Below are 18,607 nucleotides of genomic sequence, written 5' to 3'. Positions count from 1 at the left end.
ATCAATTTTGTCCTTTTATTTGTTGTGCGCTGCAGCAACTACTACCCTCAATTTCGCGATGCATATGAGAATTTTTTTGGCCTTTGCTATGCAAATTTATATAATTTATGTACCCTTGCGCTTTCTTTGTGCACATTTATATATATATATATATATATATATTAATTTTTTGCAAAATATATATGTATAGACAAAAGTATTGATTGTCTAGAAAATATATACATTGAAGGAAAATATATACATAACAATTATATTTACCTAAATTGTCTATCTTCACTGTAAGAAAACCATAATATTCTCACTAACTATTAAATTTCTCTCATTATCCAACTTTACAAAATTTCCAACATTATCAATCAGCCTACTCATATATTGATTTCTAGACATGCCCTTCTCCAAAATCCTTCCAATATACCCAAAAAACAATGCTCTTAAAAAATTTTAAAAATTTAAAAATATACTACTAAAAAAATAAAATAAAAAAGATAAACTTTTCTCCAAAACTATAACAAAAATAGCCAAACTACCACAAATTTACATAAAAATATTTCAAACCACGCCTCTATATATATAGACAAAAATATACATGATGCAACTCAAAACAAAAATCATATTCACACATGAATCACAACACAAATAAGAACGCCACAAAATAACAAACAAACAAAACCAGAAAAGATATAAAGACCAAAACAATATTAAACAATCATACAAGCTCAAATAAAATATTAAATATCCATATATATATGCATATATAAATAAACAAAAAATAAAAATGTAACAAATAGACTAAACCACCAAAAATATAAACACAAAAAAAATCAAACCATTATATCACCTCAAATAAAATACTAAATATGCACACACACACACACATATATACATATTAAAAAAAATGTTATATACCTATTTCTATATATTAATACAATTTCACCTCAACTTTGAGTAACATAAAATCAGTCACATAAACATCAAAAAATAAATATTTAAAAATTTTATTGCAAATTACTATAATTAAGCTCTATAATTTTCATATGTAATAATTTCTATTTCTTATAAAAAAATTTATACACATCACCTTACTTTCAATAATATCCATTTATCAATAAACTATTAATATAAAATCTCTTAGCTCTCAAAATTAATATTATCCCTCACTTATTCAAACTATTAATTAAAAAAATATAACTTCCATCAATTTCAATCACATTCATTCATAACTAAATCAATATCATTTTCACTCATCGAAAAAAATCCTACTTAATTAATAAATACACATGTTACCAACCTATAATATCAAGTTATTCCAAATTATTAATTTATCTCATCACACAATGCCCAAATTATAACATTCTCATTGTAATTCTCCACTTAATTCTTTGTCCTATCGACTTTAAAAAATAATATATATTCCATTAATTTAAATAAATTTACTTATCACTAAATTAAAATAAAAAAACAAAATTTTTTAAAACCAATATTATCCATCAAATGCTTAAATCATATTAATTTTAAAAAACAAAATATAGATCACATCAATTTTACTATATTTATAAATAAACCAATCCAATGCATCGCTCCTCAATCCATAATTCCAACTTCATTATCATACACAACATTCAGACCATATGTTATTAAATAAACCTTACATTACCCTAATACAATCAAGGGATAATTTCAGAAACCTCCCTAAGGTTTTATGAAACATCACTTAGCTCCCTTGAGGTCTTCAAAATCTCACTTAGCCACCTCAAATTGACATTTTGGTAACAATGTCACCCTTCTAACCAAACTAATATTAAAAAAATCATGTTTGAGGAGAGAGATTATTTTAGTGCCTTTAATACCCTTAGGCTATAAAAAAATAAACATTTTACATACCAAGAAAAAAAAGTACTAAATTAGAACTATCTTAAAAGTGAGGGGATGAAAATTGATAAGATTTTATGATACAGCAAATAGTCACTGTGATAGTAGAGAGAGGCAGTAAAAGCAAATACTATTTTTTAAACCAATTCTACAAATAAAACCCTCCATAGCATTGAAGACAATTAGCATGTAAAAATCATACGTTTGAACCAAAAAAACTCAGTAATAGATGAAATTCAACTTCAATATCATACAGAGAATTTATTCAAAATAGACCAACTTTTTTATGAGCGTGAAATATGAAAATTTTATTATGAAAAACTCAGAAGTTGAAAAATCGTAGTTCGAAGTTTCGGTTACTTTATTTCTCTTGCATTCTACATGAATAGGAACAAATAAATAAATAAATAAAGTTGTGAAATACAAAAAAAGGGGATTGCAGTTATTTTTCTCTAAATGCGTTGAATATTTCATTGATTAAATCTTATATTTCATTGACATTGACAGAAAAAAAAAACAAGTTTAGAATGTTTAAATATGAGGGCATTATTAACAATTCATCACCTTTGATATTAGCATATGACCCTACTATCATTTCAAGGGTGTTAAGTGAAATTTTGAAAAGTTCAGAAGAGTTAGGTGATATTTCATGAAACCTCAAGGGAGGTTTCTGAAATTATCCCTACAATCAATAATGGACATCCGCGGAAGCCGCGGGCACAAAGCCTAGTACCGTGCAACGCGACTGGATCCTATTCAACACTACTATTATTATTATTTTTTTCAACAACCGAAGCAATTCAACATTCAAGGGGGCAAAGTAAGGAAAAGGCATTTCTACGGGGGAATTTTGGAATTAAACCCAAAAAAAAAAAAGTTTCAAATAATCTTCAAAAAATCTCAAAATTCTCTCCGCCTCTCTTTGACTTTCTGAGATTCGGCTTCCCATTTCCGCAGCCAGAAATTCCCCCGACCAGAGAACACAATAAACAGAGAAAGAACGATAGAAAAGATTAAAAAAAAAAAATCACAGAAGCAAAAGAGGGTTAGGGCTTCCACGAAAATTTCCTTCGGAGATCGAGTAGCCCTAACCCCTTCCCCCTTTCAATATCTTTTTCAAATTAGGGCATAGTTGTTCTCATCCATGAAAAGATTGCCATACAAAAATTAGAGGAATAGATTAAATTGAAGAGGAAAAAGGAAAAAGAGCAAAATGAGTGGTCAAATGGCTCCACCTCCTCCAGTTCCTCGCCGGAATAGTTCGGCTCAGAAACGGAACAATCCTTCTACTCTTCGGAAATCCTCGAATTCGTCGGAAAATGGTTCCGTCAACGTTAATTCTAATAGCAACAGTGGGTCGCTTACAAAACCTACTTCCCCTGCGCACTCGTATGTCAACAATTATATTCTCTATGATATTGTTTTTTGTTTGTTAATTCTTTTTTTTTTCCTGTTTAATCTTTGTTTACTGTCTTGTTTGGATAATCAAAATGGGAGTTATATAGTACCAGGCAAGTCTGTTCGTTGTTACTTGTGTTCTGTTGTTTTGGTTTTTGAAAGCAGTTTCTTGTCTTTTTTGTGGTAGACAAGTTGCAGAGTTTGAAGTGTTAAGTGTAGAAGAAGTAGTTTCAGCAGTTGTTTGAGAGGGAAAAATAGCTAAATGGGGAGCTTGGAGTCTTCATTGATAAAAGAAGGTGTAATTGAGCTCCTTATTGTATGCTGCCTTATTGTGCACTGATGTTGTGATATCGTCCATGAAAAAGTGTAAGCTTAGGACACAATTAGTAGGAATACGTGCTTGTTGTCTTAATTGATAAAGATGGCACAAAAGTGTACAAAATAGTACAGAATGTACCATTATGGTGTGCAGGAAAGTGTGTAAATTTGGGTCGTAATTGATAAAGGAGGCATAGCGTTGAGCTACTTCTTGTATAGTGCCTTATTATGCAATAAATGTAGTGAGACGTGGATGAAATAGTGTTCAGTTAGGACATAATCAGTAGAAATTTTACCCCTCTAATCAGTAATAAATAGGTAATAGTTATGCCCTTCTAATGTATTAGGTATTAAACATGTCTGTTTTTAGTAATTTTGCCTGATATAATTTTTTTTACTGTTGAATTATTGGTGGGCGCGCATATTTTTGTCTTACATACTATGTGAATATCATGAAATGGTTAGTGTTTGGTTATCTGTATGTCTCTGTCTGTGGGTTGTCCAAGTGGCTATGCCCATATTGAATGTGCGTGTATCTGTGGATGGATGTAGATCTGGAGGAGGGGAAAGGACGGTGAAAAAGCTGAGGTTGTCAAAAGCACTTACAATTCCTGAGGGGACAACTGTATCTGATGCATGTAGGAGAATGGCTGCTAGGCGTGTTGATGCTGTGTTGCTGACTGATGCTAATGCGCTGCTCTCTGGCATTGTCACTGATAAGGTATCTGATGTTAAGTTGCAGTTGCCACTGAATTATGTTCATGAATGCAAGTGGTCTTTGTTTTAATGTATGCTATTTTAGATATAGGCTTGGTGAATCTGTGGTAGATTGAATAAAGAAAATTAGTTTATGAAGCATAAGAATAAGATTTAGGTTGGATAGGGAGAGAACTTTGTTGGTAATTTTGATTTCATAATGTTAGCAAGAGTTGCAACTGTCATACTACAGTCACTACGTTCATACCAGTTAGCAAATTTTTGGGAGGGGCAGTGATCTAGAACTTATACTCTAAAAGTAATTTTGAACTTTTGTCTTTTGCTTTTAGGATATTACGACTAGAGTTGTAGCTGAGGAGCTGCGACCAGAGCAGACAATAGTTTCAAAAGTCATGACGAGGAACCCAATTTTTGTAACTTCAGATTCGTTGGCAATTGATGCTCTTCAGAAGATGGTCCAAGGTTATATTTTCATGCTTTTGGTTGTCTTGTTTGTTCTTAATGCTGTGTTCGAGTGCATGAGGAGTTCTTATGCACCTCTACTCATGCATGAAGATTTCTAGAGGAGTTAATATTGTTAGATGTAGGGAGTAAATGAATGACGATGTGATAAAGTACAGTGTGTAATATGCATGAAGGAGACAATAGTCCCAGGATAATTATGCCACTAAGATGGTTCTGAGTTTGACAGTGTAATCCTATAAATGTCCACAGTCGTGAGAAATCTACGTGGATGACTCTTAGGGATGGGAACTTCCACTCGGGCTAATATCATCATTATGTTTGACATTCTAGGCTCCGTTACTTCTTGGAGGGTATTGATGCAATCTTTTATCTCGTCTGGACTTTTTTCCTGCGTTGTGTGTGTTTTTGGTGATTTATGCTTTGTTACCAGAACATGACTACTTTAGTAATTTATATGTGTGAAATTATTAGCAGTTCAGTACTTCCCTTTATTTGTTTATAAAACAGTTCTTCTTTGTCTACTGAACGATTTGGAGAAACAGTTCTTGAACTTTCATTTTGTGCTCAGTCAATAATGTTTTGTTTGACCCATGTTCATGGCTTTTATCCTTTCTTAAATTTTTTTTTCCAGAGGTTAACTTGGTTTCTGGCTTCAAGCTCAAAACCACATTTATGTTCTAATTCCTTGACAGGAAAGTTTCGACACCTTCCTGTTGTTGAAAATGGGGAAGTTATAGCTTTGTTGGACATCACAAAATGCCTATATGATGCTATATCCAGAATGGAGAAGGCGGCAGAGCAGGGAAGTGCAATTGCAGCAGCTGTAGAAGGGGTGGAACGACAATATGGAAACAATTTTTCTGGTTAGTTGAAAGTTAATGATTACCCATCATGCAATTACTACCGTCTTTTTCAGCAGTTCAGATTTTATTTTAATGGATTAGGGATAGAGCTTCAAAACCATGTCAGACAATATTTAACATGTTAGTTGAGAGAAACAAAAAGTATTCTTTTGTATTTATTAATAGTTATCCTTCCAAACTTGCATATGACAACGTTGTGAATAAGGTTTTCCAAGTACATTTAGAATGTGCATAGTATATGGATAGAAGTAAACATTCTGATGCGACTCAGTCTGAATATTCTGAAAATTAATTGAAGTTGCTCGACTGCTGGAGTTTGATTTAAAAGTCCTATTGATGTGTATTCTATCTGTGTTTATATGATATAGTAAAATAGTCCATGCTACTGCGTATCTTCTTTTGTGTTTGCCATTTATCCTAATTGAAGTTTTATGTTGTTTCCTATTTACATTTCTTGAAATACCATTTATTGGGAAGATGAGTCTTGAATGTCTTTGGTATTTCTAATTGTATATCCAGTGCATTTCAAATATATTGAAGAATAAAACTACTTCTGTTAGTGCAACTTTAGTTGTGATGCAACAAACAAGTGTTCCAAGGAAAAGCTAACCCTATGGCATTTTGGTCTTTTCTGGATGTGTTTAGGTCATTTAGTGGGTTTTCTTTTTTCTTTTTTTAATTTTTTGTCTTTTCTTAGACTTCCAGTAGAAACCCTTTTCATTGAAGTGCATTACCATGATATCAGTCTTTTTTTTTTGCAGTACACCTTGATGGCTGAAAGGATAGAAAAATTGTTTTAGGGTCTATTAAGTATTGTATTTCTTCTGAAGCTATTAACAAATACAATTGGACAGATTAAAACTTTCTTGAAATTGTATGAAGCAAATTAGCCTTAGGTGTGATTTCTTAAGGTTTTGGGAGTCATGCCCTAAGATTTCCTTATTGTTCTCTTTCTCTTTATGATCCAACTTAGAGCAGTAAACCCCACTTCCTTCAGCTTTTAACTGCTGTCCAAATTCAATTCCTGTTCCCGCCGTATTACCTTTAGAGTTGTGAAAGTGAGTTTGCCTAGGTATTAATAGTTTGGTGCTACATGATGTCTGGCATACTTGCGAGCTTTGTCTCAGAGGCTGATGGATGGTACTACAAATGCTCATACTTCTAACTCACTGCTGCACTGCACCTTATTTTCTAAAACTGAAGTTCATAGTTATTACCCTTATGACCCTTTTGGCTTTTGGTAGTGGAAGAGCAAGAGAGGAAAGAAAAATGTTTTATTTTTGAAGCCACCCTCTTCTTGCAGCTTTGTGGACTGCATCTTTTTGTTTTTTATCTAGAAACCATGCAGCGATCTTATTTATCTTCCCTACTCTTTGGTAGACATCTATTTGAAAATATATGTTGTCATAAATTAGATTTGTCCCCCAACCAAACCCCCCCCCCCCCCCCCAAAAAATAAAAATAAAAAACCGATATCTACAAACATAAAAGGACATGGCAGTCAGCATTAATGTGAAATAGTTTTCTAATAAGATTGAAAAAAGAGATTTTGTTCTTTAAAGTAATTATCATCTTAAAGAATGTTAAAATGTTAAGTGAATGTAGCAAATTAAAGATGGTTAAAAATGTTAAACTCAGATAATTATGCTAGAGGTGCACTGTATATCCTTATCGTATGATATGCTTTACGTTTGTGTACTCAATTTCCAGCTTTTGCACCACATTATGTAACTTCATACACCATTTTCCTTGTATCTTTTATTCCAGCTCCATCTGCTTTCATAGAAACGCTTAGGGAGCGCATGTTCAAGCCTGCTTTGTCAAGTATCATGTCCGAGAATTCCAAGTATAGTCAAATTTCCTCTCTGACCTATGTCTGTTGTGCAATATGGCTTTCTTGAGGCTGATTTTGTGGCCAACTAAGTGTAGTTTTATAACGATGTCAGGGTTGCAATAGCAGCACCATCAGATCCTGTTTATGTTGCTGCAAAAAGGATGCGAGAATTGCGTGTAAATTCCATAATTATTATGACATCCAACAAAATTCAGGGGATATTAACGTAAGATGTTCTCTTTATCAGGATTTTGAGTATCTCTGCTTGTGTGATGGGCATATCTATTTCATAGTACTGTCTTTGATGCTCATTCGATTACATTTTTGTTTAACTACTGCACTGCAGTTCAAGAGATATGCTTATGCGTGTTGTAGCCCAAAATCTGTCTCCTGAGCTGACTCTGGTGGAAAAGGTTCTTACAATTATCACTCAAATATTTCATTTTATTCTATATCTCAGTTCATTTTCAGATAAGCATAGGCCATGTGGTGCCTAATTGATCACTAATCTAATCCCTATAAATTACCTGGTGTGAAACTGTTGCTTCAAAATGACTCATCTTTACCTTCTGTTATATTCAGAATTTGTTGCATTGTTTTTTACAGTTGTATCTCTTTTCCTTCATTGTTTGTGTGGTCAGTGTTTCTCTTGTATAGTAATATTCATGAATTTAGAAACCTGAAGAACTCCTAGTAATTTCACTCCTGAGGATAGTCAAACAGCAATAGCTTCCACAAGAGACATGTGAAGTATTGCTGCAGTTATGTGTTTAGCCTGGAGTGGAGATTAGAATCTTCTCTGCCTACTTCACAGGAAGATTTTAATTAAAATTTAAAAACTAATATTAGATAAAGGAAGACTGCAGGAAAATCTTGGAGTCCCTCATCTCTAAATGACATTAATCTTATGCTTCATTTGAACATGAGCAAGTCTTTTGAGAAAGCATTTTACACGTCAAGTAATCAGAAATGAAATTGCTTTCTCTCCTTTTTCCCCCCCTTTGTTTAACCAAGATATTTGTAAGTGTGTTAAAGAAGTTGGGTAGTTAACTTAAATAGTTGGTAGTTCCAAGTGATTGCATTTTCTTGCAAAATCATGCAAATTTCGCATGGCACAAGATGGGTATAAATTATTGCTTCTTGAGGGTTAGATTATTGGACATATAATATGTTAATGGAACATGTATACGAGAAAAGTAACTTTTTTTTCCATGTACTTCTCTTTTATTCTTTTTAATTTTGTTAAAGGCTACCCTGGGGAAGCAAATAACAAGCTGCACATCGTAATAGTAATTTATGTTGGAAATAAAACAAAAACAAACAGTTTGAATGACTGGAACTGGAATTGAAGGTGTATAATTCTACTTACTTCTCCTTGTTGTGTACAGAGCGTGGCTTTGACAAGAGTGTAACTAGATAATCTTCTAAGCCTTGTGCTTCGAGACCTATAACTCCTTTGAGATTGACGTGCTCTCTATTACTAGATAGGGTTCACTTTACTAGTTGAGCAAAGACTGCATGCTGACTTGCATCTCCTTGAACTGACCTCCTTCATCCATAATATATTATTGTTAATGACCTTTTTTTGAATGGCAAATCCCGTACACGAGGGTGCGATGCCAGCCTTGTTATTTTATTGATTTAACCAAAAAAAAAAAAGAAGTGGGAGGAGGGGGCATAATATATTATTAATGACCTAACTCCTAAGGAATTACATTTAAGATGGAACCTAATATAGTAGATGAAAATTGACATGGCTTCTATTGAATGATATTACTTCTTTTTTTTTTTTTTCTTATTTTTACCTTTTTTTTTCAGTGCGAGGGGAGTGGATGGACCTAGATGGTTTACATTCCTGCTCAACTTACCAAACACTGGAAAAGGGATGTTCCACATTGAATTGGCTTCATCTTTAGTAATGCAAAAATAAACCTGACTACACCTTTTTTGATCTTAAAACTAGTTTTAATTGTTTCATAGTTATGGATAATGCAGTATTCATTAAAAGAATAGCTTTTTCATGCAGTGTGATTTTGAATTCTGTATGTTCCCCACCTCCACCTCTTCATCACATTTTCACAGAAAGAGTGGGTGTATCTTGAACTCAACCTTGAGTATGTCTCAGTGCCTCCCACCTTTTAAAACACAAGTCAAACTTACCAATTGCCAAACATCATAGTGGCAAAGTAATGAATGCCCTAACAATTATTTAGCTGTTCTGTTTGAGAAGTATTTATTGCTTATTTTAGTTGGCTTTCAGCATCAAGTGTTGTGGGTGCCTTTTTATTTGGAGATTATAGGAACGATCAAGAAAGGGATTGTCGTGGAGAAATGTGTCTTTGTTTTTCTTTGGGTGTGGGAGGAATAGAGAACAGTAGATATCTATGGCAATGTTACCTGCTTTTAGATCTACTAATTGGTGGATTGGTCTGAAGAAATTCAATTGGTAAGGAAAAAAACAGAAACATGGGAACCACAAATACATGAAGGTCTTTGATTGGGTTTTTATTAGCTTTAGAAACTAATTTATTGGACTACTGGTGATGCAGCACCAGAAGCCATTTTGGATAAGATGGGAAGGATTTCAGGGTTCTTAGTTGTAGAAACTCTGAGAATATGACAATTTAAAGATGAGAGCACTAGGAATTTAGGAGAGTGAATAAAGAAGGGAGAAATAGCAATTCTTTTATGAGTTTCAACTTAGCAACACTTGGTTTGAGTTCATTTCAAACCTAACCTAACCGTGTTACAACTGATATTATTAGGAGGAACACTTTGAGGTAATGGGATTCTCAAGGACTTGAGTAAACTGCATAGCTAAGCAAAATTCACTAGCAGGAAGCTGAAGTTAACTTGAACACCTAAAGTAGACTTAATGAATCTGCAGCCAAAGAGGACCTAAAATGGTGAAGTCTAGTTGGACTTTATGAGTGGAACTTGGATCCATTAGAGCCTTAACTTTTCAGCATTTTCTGAGATGTAAAAAGTATTCCCAACATTCTAATTCTAAACATTATAAGTATTCCCAAACATTTCTTCGATGTTGCATTCTGATGCCTAGTCGAAACAGGTTTTTGTGTTTTCTGTAAGCATTATAGCTGGTGCATACTTGATCTTGTCACCATTGACTTGCAATTAGTACCATTTTATTCCATATCTGAGCTTTGTTTAGGGGGTAAAGTAGCTACTATGGGAACGCCAAACGCATAAAGATCAGTGTTTGCGCCGTTACCAGCTTATAGGATCTAAAAGTCTAGATTGTCTTGGAGAGACTATTTAAGAGGGATAAGTAATGGAAATTGGGAAGTTGGGTAGCAATGAAACTCGACCTTTTGGTTGTGACTATTGACTTGCGATTATGTCATCTTTGATTTGCTAGTTGGCACTGACTTTTGTTATTTCATTTACTGGTTTTATATGACTGGATATTATGCTAAAATTCTGATTTCTCACCTGTTTGAGTGTTATTTTTATGTCTTTTTTCAGACAAAATGAGTATTTTGCAGTGACATAAGATTTACTTCATCTAAACTTTTCCTCTGAAGGTGATGACACCAAATCCTGAGTGTGCTACACTAGATACAACCATTCTTGAAGCTTTGCATCTAATGCACGATGGAAAGTTTTTACATCTTCCTGTAGTAGACAGAGGTGAGCTTTGATTGCTTTATTGGTTATTGAACTTTAGAATTTTATGCTCAATGGTGACCTTTTGGCAGATGGACATGTTATTGCCTGTGTAGATGTTTTACAGATAACTCATGCGGCTATATCCATGGTAAAGTCATGTTCAATTCTGAGCTTGTTTCTTTAAGCTTGCTGCTTGTGTTGCAATATAGGAGGCTTGGTTTTGTTTCTTATTTGAAATATTTTTTCTGTACTTCAACTTGGTTTTTACATGAATGTCAGGTATTCTAATGTTTTGTTTCTATGTTATATTCGGATGAATAATAAAATATAACAAGGGGTCCAAATACGGCTGTGATGAGCAAAGAGGGGAATGCAACTTTGGTGGGCTGGGCCAGAGACAGCATGTTCAAGATCATATCATTTTTATGCTCTCCATTTCAAATAAAATGCCCTAAATTTTAGATTGTTTTTAGTGTCAAACAGAGGTTCAAGATGGCTTCACTGTATATTGTAATCACACAAAAGTTGGTTTGTCCCTATCATTCTTCTACTGCTCAAAAAGGTCACTTATGCTCCTGGATTTTCTCTTCTGAAACCCATTGATCTTTTGAGTGTTGTGGCTATCTATTTTCATCCAAAAGCTCTTTGAAGGATCCCATCAAATATGAGTGCTTGACATGTGGACTGCACTTCATGTAAGAAGCATTGATTCAAGCTAATGAACATCTTCGAAATGAAGAAGAAAAGATCATCAAACAAACATATATATCTGCTGGGTAATGTGTTTAGATCTATGGAGGAACAGTGTTTCTTCCATATTAAGAAGTGTAAACCCTTGTCCCTTGTGTTCATTCTGATTTTGAAGAGAAGCATCTAAATGCAAATTAAAATAAAATAGAGCTATTTGGAATATGTAAATACGTCATTTTGTCTGGATTCTGTTGGACTGGCAAAGGGTACTGAGATTGTAGGTTTTTCTGGTTTTCAAGGTTGAAAGTGGTTCTGAATCTGTCAATGATGTAGCGACCACTGTGATGCAAAAGTTTTGGGATTCAGCACTAAATATGGAGCCTCCAGATGATTATGACACTCAAAGGTATACTTTTGTTTTATAAAATATCTCTTTTTGGTACTCTAAGTTATATTTGCTAATTGCTCTAAAATTTTGGATGCAGTGAGCTGTCTATGTCTGCATTGAATACGTCTGATGGGACAGAAAATGGGAAATCTCCATATCCATGTCTTGGTCTTGGGAATTCATTTGCCTTCAAATTTGAGGACTTAAAGGGTCGTGTACACAGATTCAATTTTGGTTAGTGTTCTTCTGATAACGAGACTATTTGGCTGCCATTGTATGTTTCTTTCCTCTGTTTATGAGAATTTATCTTGGTGAAAGTTATATAGTTTCCATGTGAAATATTCACTTGACTTGCATAATTATAATGTACATTTTGTTTATGTCATTATTTTGCTAGGAATCGTCCTTATTTCCGTTTTTCCTTTTCGAGTGTATTAATAAACATACTCTTGAGATAAATTTTAGTTAATGACAGGATAAATTGAAGAAAAAGTTATGAGAAATTACACATTCAGCTGGAAACACTATTTTGTCAAGCGATATCTAGTTCAGCTGAACTTTCCCTCCATTCATGAGAGTACTTTTAGTTGGTACCTGGTGAAGTTTTCTATGATTTATAGAAGAGGCAGTTTTGCAAAAGATAGAATCTTGTGAAGGCCATCTGGTTTCTGGTGGATTAGATCAGCTTCCAACTATCTGTACTTGGAGAAAAATTTGGGGAGATTGGGGTTAGTGGTTCTACGAAATGGAATTGCCAGCCTCTTGCTGTTTATGTTCCTGTTCTTGAATGCTTGAGAGGGGTTGCTTTTAGTAAGCTGAGCAGACCTCCACTGTTTGTTTGTGGTTCTAATGGTTATGATTTTGCTTTTGCTGAGCCATCTGAAATGTCAGATTGTATTCGTGTTGCAAAGCAACTGAGTTGTAAAGTTTTTTTTGTTTTTTTGGGTGAAAATCTATTTTTGGAACTGTGTTAGAAACTAGAAATGCTTTACATGCCTTTTTTATATGTCCATCCTTTTCAGGGACTGAATTGGAGTGGTTTTTCTTTTTTTTTTTTTTGGGTGGGTCCTATATCCTTTCTTTCAGGCACAGAGAATTTGGGTGAGCTTGTTTCTGCAGTTATGCAGAGGATTGGAGCAGCTGATGATCAAAATCGACCTCAACTCTTGGTCAGTTGGAAGAGAGAACATATTTGATTGGATTTTTCTTTTGATGTAGAATATTTATAGTCTTAAAGTTCCTTATGCTGATAACAGTACGAGGATGATGAGGGTGACAAAGTTCTCCTAACAGCTGATACTGATCTTATTGCTGCTGTTAGCCATGCCAGATCAGCCGGACTAAAGGTGTGTGATTGCTCTTTTGTTGCATGTACGTTGATACCATTGTTGAAAATTTATGGATTAGTGCTGAAATCTACCTGAAGTAGGGTGTAGAGATATTCAACCATCCCCTTTTAGGAGAACTAGGAAGCATGGCTATAAACCTACTAATCTAAGCTGAGGCAGCTCACCTTTTGTGAGTCATACCTTGCTGTGGTTCATACTTTATCTCCCTAATAATGATCATAAAAATGGTCTGTGCAGGGAGATTGGATATCCTGCTTACCAAAAAAAAAGAGAGAAATCCCTTTTTCCTGATTTATACTATAATAAGATGCAATGTAAAGCATATTCCAAGTTTCTTAAAATGGGAAATTTATTTGCATGAAGAAAGAGAAAATAAAGCTAAAGATCAAGAGGCAAGAGAATGGGACAAAAGCTTCCTTTGCCCACTCAAATCTGGAAAACCACATGATACGGATAATGAGTGAAACATACTTAAACTGAATAGTTACTGTTGATAGTTATAAAGGTGTATAGCTGTTGATATGTTTCGGCTATCATATTAGTTAAAAACCAGTGGAGAGGTCTCTTAAGAGTACGAGAAGAACAAGCCTGTTGCTTTTTTCTGTTCAAAGCAAGTGAACTAAAAACAAAAAAAAACTTAAAAAAAAACACATGCAAAGTGCCCAAAGAGATGCGTTTCATTTTATCTTCTGTTCCCTCAGTCAGAACTCCAGCTCAAGCTGAGAAGCTTGATGGTTATTTTCAACAACAGGTCCACTTCTCTCGTACTTTCTATCTCTTGCTCTTTTGACATCCCAATTATGTTCCTCTTCCTTTTTTTCCCTTCTCGTGTCTAGGATTACTGCATTCTTCTTCTTGCATCTTTTTCTTGCCCCCTCCTGAAGCTTAATTTTATCTACTTTCTTGCTTACTTTCTTGTAATTTTGTAGAACAACTAAGAATTATATGCTAGTGTATCACGAGCTTTGCCCTAAAAGAGTGTGCGCGTTGCTTTGTCATTTCTGCTTAAGTCCGGAAGATCCCAAGGGTTATACTCCGCTTTACGCCTTTTAACTATTCAGTTTATAGTCTCTAAGACTGTAGCCATGACATGCCTTTAGACAGCACAAAATAAATTGGTGCGGAAAAGTAAGAGAAATTTTGTTAGCAGCACTTCACTAGAATTGATGATGTGAAATCACAATTGTTGAAGGAGAAAAGCTTCTGGCTGTATGAAACCAACAAACTTTAGGTAATAGTTGATGCAAAAAAAAGGTTGTTGAGTACCTAAAATAGTTGCTTAGGGCTCCAAACACATTCTTGTCCTAAAGTGACAAAGACGAAAATACCTTAGTGAGGGACATGCCTAGCACATTGTACGAGCTATAAAAACAATTTATAAAACTATTATCACAGTTGGCAACAAAGCATAACTACCAACATGCTACACAACAACAAATTCTAAGTTCTAATATACTCCTGCATCATTTCCTTTGGTGGGAAAGGGTTCTGAGTCCCATGAGAAAGCCTCAATGAACTTGGCATGCATGTTAGGATTGATGGTCTTCAATTTACCACTTAACCAAGAACGTTTCAGCAATTAGCTTGTTGACCACCACTTAAATCTCTGTGCTTTCAGCAATTAGCTTGTTGACCACCACTTAACCAAGAACGTTTCATAGAGCTGTCCTTTGTTTTGGTTTGTACTTCTTTCACGTCTAATTATCCTCGATCTCCTCTCTTGGCCCTTTCTGGAGATGCGGAACCAAACCAATTGTTCTGGTTGAAGAGTCTTCATCAAATCTTTGAAATGAATACAAGGATCTACTTATAGAAAAATTACCTATTCTAAGAGTCTTCATCAAATCCTTAAAATGCATACAAGTTAGACACCTTAAAGGCGGGGCTGATTTGCAATTCTTGTGGTAGGCATGGAACTAATTTTTTCAGAACCTTAGATGGACCTATTTGTGTAGATGTTGCAAATGTGCTACCCATGTGCCTCGTTAAGGGCTTTTTGGTCTTTTCTTACTTCAGGGCAATAATGTATTTGAAGCCCTTATAAGGACCCATTTTAGGTACTGTATTTAGTAGTTTTTAATATCAACTGTTACCTAAAGCTTCTATAAAGCTTTCTTTGGCTTTATGCAGCCATTTGGCAACAAAGCATAACTAACAATATGCTAAACAACAACAAAATCCAAGTTCTAACGTGCTCCCACATCATTTATGTTATCAAGGGGTTGAGAGAGATAAAGACAAACTGATGGGCAAAAGGGAAAGATGTATGACGAATTGAAGGGCAGACAGAAGTGCAAGACACTCTGGATAACTATCTTAAATTAGCAATTAGTGGACCAATGTTTGGGGATATCGATGTGGGACTTTTCATCCCTGGACATTTCTCTCACACTTTGGTTCGATGAGACCCCAGGAAACATAAAATCAAGCTAGAAACACTTGTGAAGACTTCTCTGGCTGAAATAAAGGAATAATTGCCCATTCTTACAAAAAGTAATCAGTGGTCAACTGCATGTGGAGGGAAAATTGATGGCAGTAGATGAAATTGTTGTGATTTTGAATCTGATGAATATATATATTTTTTTTAAATCAAGGAACCTGCCATTCAATGAAAGCTATAATTGGCCACAGGTGAGAGGATAGTATATACGCTTTTATTATCTTTTGAAAATGTTAAGAATGATATATCTCTAATTGTAGAACAATCAAGAGTAATATGTGATTTCTATAGGAGTTCGCTTTGCTTGAAAAGTATGTCCTTTGTTTTTTGCGCTTTATGCTTAAGCTCTGGAAGGCTGCTTGCACTCTAGTGGGCTTTACACCTTTGATTAGATGCTGTGCAAATTGAAGTGCATGCTTTTGAAAGGTCAAGCGCAGTGTTATGTACTGGCATATGGTTCTTATTCTACAGCAGTATTATATACACTGGATAATTGTTAGTTATTCCAAGGAAGTACAAGAGTTTAGGGAAACTATAGCTTTAAGAGAGATCCCATGTGGAAGAGAGATGTTCTGAAAATAACCATCAACTTTGTTGAGCTTGAGTTGGAGTGTTTATTGAGCAAACAGAAATAAGGGTAATTATGTGCTTGATTAGGATAATCATGTACTTTGTTTGAGACCCTAATTACCAGATTTCTAGTACATATTAATAGAACTATTCATGTGAGATCAAAAAATAAAACTAAAGAGATCCAACAGTCAAAAAAATTATGAGATATCAAACATGAAAAGCCCAAAAAACCAAAAACTGTACCTCATTTTGCACTTTGCCTGTGTTTTATTCTGCTCGTGTTCTTCTAACAGAAAAAGGAGGGGAAAAAAAAAAAGCAATGGGCTTGTGCTTCCCCTCGCTTTGTGCTTAAGCGAGTGCTTCCCTCGCTTCTAATTTTTCTGGGAGGAAGAGATGGGCCAGAAGCGTCTCGTTGGGATTTGTTGGGAGTTGTTATGGCTCTCTCTCTCTCTCTCTCTCTCTCTCTCTCTGTGGAAGAGGGAAGAATAGAATCAGAAGATTGTCATGATCTACAAGAAACAGAAAGGTATGAGTGATAAAGTCAAAAGACAATAATACACGTATGCCTTTCTTGATTTGTTTTGTGGGTATGGATCCAGAAAACTCGTGTATATTCAAATTCCGAATGGAGTGAGTTCATGGATGGAGGGCTCCAATTGAGAAAGTTAGCTTTTGAAGTGCTCACTGTATGATACTATCTAATTTAGCCATTTTGATATTATCCCCAAGAAAGTGCTAGTATTTCATATCCGCCATTATCACGAGCATTCCCAGCTGAAACACTGGGGGGGTAAAAAAATTGAAAAAAGAAATGGAATGTACAGTTTTGGGACCTTTTCAGGCTCTATTATTTCCCAAGTCTCTCAGACAAATGTTTTTAAAGCCACATAGTTAATATTTTTAAACCAATAACCCTTATCATCTTATCCTTTCTTGACTATTATCACAAAAATCTGATGTTGATCATGAACATGCAACGAAAACAACCTAATCTTTCTTGGACACATTACCAACATTGACTTGAATCCTGGAACTTTGCATTTATGCATGCAGATGTACTTGCATGTTTATAGGTCACTGAGCTAGTCATACTTTGAGATGGACGTTCATTTACATGGAAAACAGGAATTACTCTGAAAATACTCCAGATAACATCGCAGGACTGTTAAAATTTTTGCAGGTTTCTTGTGAAACATCTGGTTATCACCACTTATATTATCAGTTTGTTCTTTAAATTAACCAACCATGGAAAAGATTCATCTGAAGACATGATACTGGAAATATTTCTGATTGGAACCCATTGCTATATTCAAGCTGGGGGAACATGGATGATCAATTTTCCTCATCAGCATGGTGCAATGAAGTTTAATATTTTACACAAACATGCGGATACTCTGTTATTTCTGCATATTACGTTGATCTAAATCTAATTTTACCACTGGTAGCTGATGATTATGTTTTGACAAATATCATGGCTAGGGAAGAAAAGTCGTCATACTTGTCTCTTATTGTCTAACATTTAAGTACTTTGTCCAAATCCTCACTGGATTTTCATTTTCAGGTCTTGAGACTACACCTAGACGACTCAGATACATGCCAAAGTAAGTCCGAACCAGAGATTAGTATGGCCACTGCTGAAAAATCTGGATTTTTCTCTCTTGGGATGGGGATTTTTGCAGGAGCAGCTGTTCTGACCAGTGTAGGTGTGGTGGTCTACCTAAAGCGTGCAAACACGTGATTGATATGAAAAGGAGCCAAATATTTTAGATTAATCTGTCTATTAACAAAACGTACCTTTAGAACTGTTAATGGAAAATTAACCCTTGTCTAGTCACTGTAGTTTTTAAATGTCAAACCGAATGTATGGGTGAACAACTCGTGTGAATAGGTAATAGTTATTCAGCAAAAAGAGCACAAAGGAATGACAGTGGTATGGCCCAATGGAGGCTGTTTTGATCTTCTTGTAATAAAAAGTTTTGTAAAACTCCCAAAGAAACGAGTTTACAGGTGATGGGATCTGTTCCCCAGTTCACTTTGTTGGAGCATTTGCATCAAGCACCGATTTTTCGCTTC

At 34.8% G+C, this 18,607-nt stretch overlaps 1 protein-coding gene across 1 annotated transcript; it reads left to right on the top strand.

The window, feature by feature from the left end:
• The first annotated feature begins 2,792 nt into the window (after nt 1-2,792).
• On the top strand, nt 2,793-18,607 carry LOC113777506 (CBS domain-containing protein CBSCBSPB3). Its single transcript, XM_027322621.1, has 14 exons — nt 2,793-3,258; nt 4,138-4,306; nt 4,632-4,764; nt 5,460-5,630; nt 7,398-7,476; nt 7,577-7,690; nt 7,811-7,877; nt 11,010-11,115; nt 11,184-11,242; nt 12,084-12,190; nt 12,270-12,406; nt 13,259-13,341; nt 13,429-13,518; nt 18,096-18,607. Exons 1-14 carry the CDS (start codon nt 3,083-3,085, stop codon nt 18,270-18,272), a joined length of 1,668 nt encoding a protein of 555 aa, XP_027178422.1. The 5' UTR covers nt 2,793-3,082; the 3' UTR covers nt 18,273-18,607.

This window comes from Coffea eugenioides, chromosome 7 (genome assembly GCF_003713205.1).
Source record: "Coffea eugenioides isolate CCC68of chromosome 7, Ceug_1.0, whole genome shotgun sequence".
Taxonomy (NCBI): Eukaryota; Viridiplantae; Streptophyta; class Magnoliopsida; order Gentianales; family Rubiaceae; genus Coffea; species Coffea eugenioides.
The sequence above is the reverse complement of the archived record's forward strand: the minus strand, read 5'-3'. Positions and strand labels throughout refer to the sequence as shown.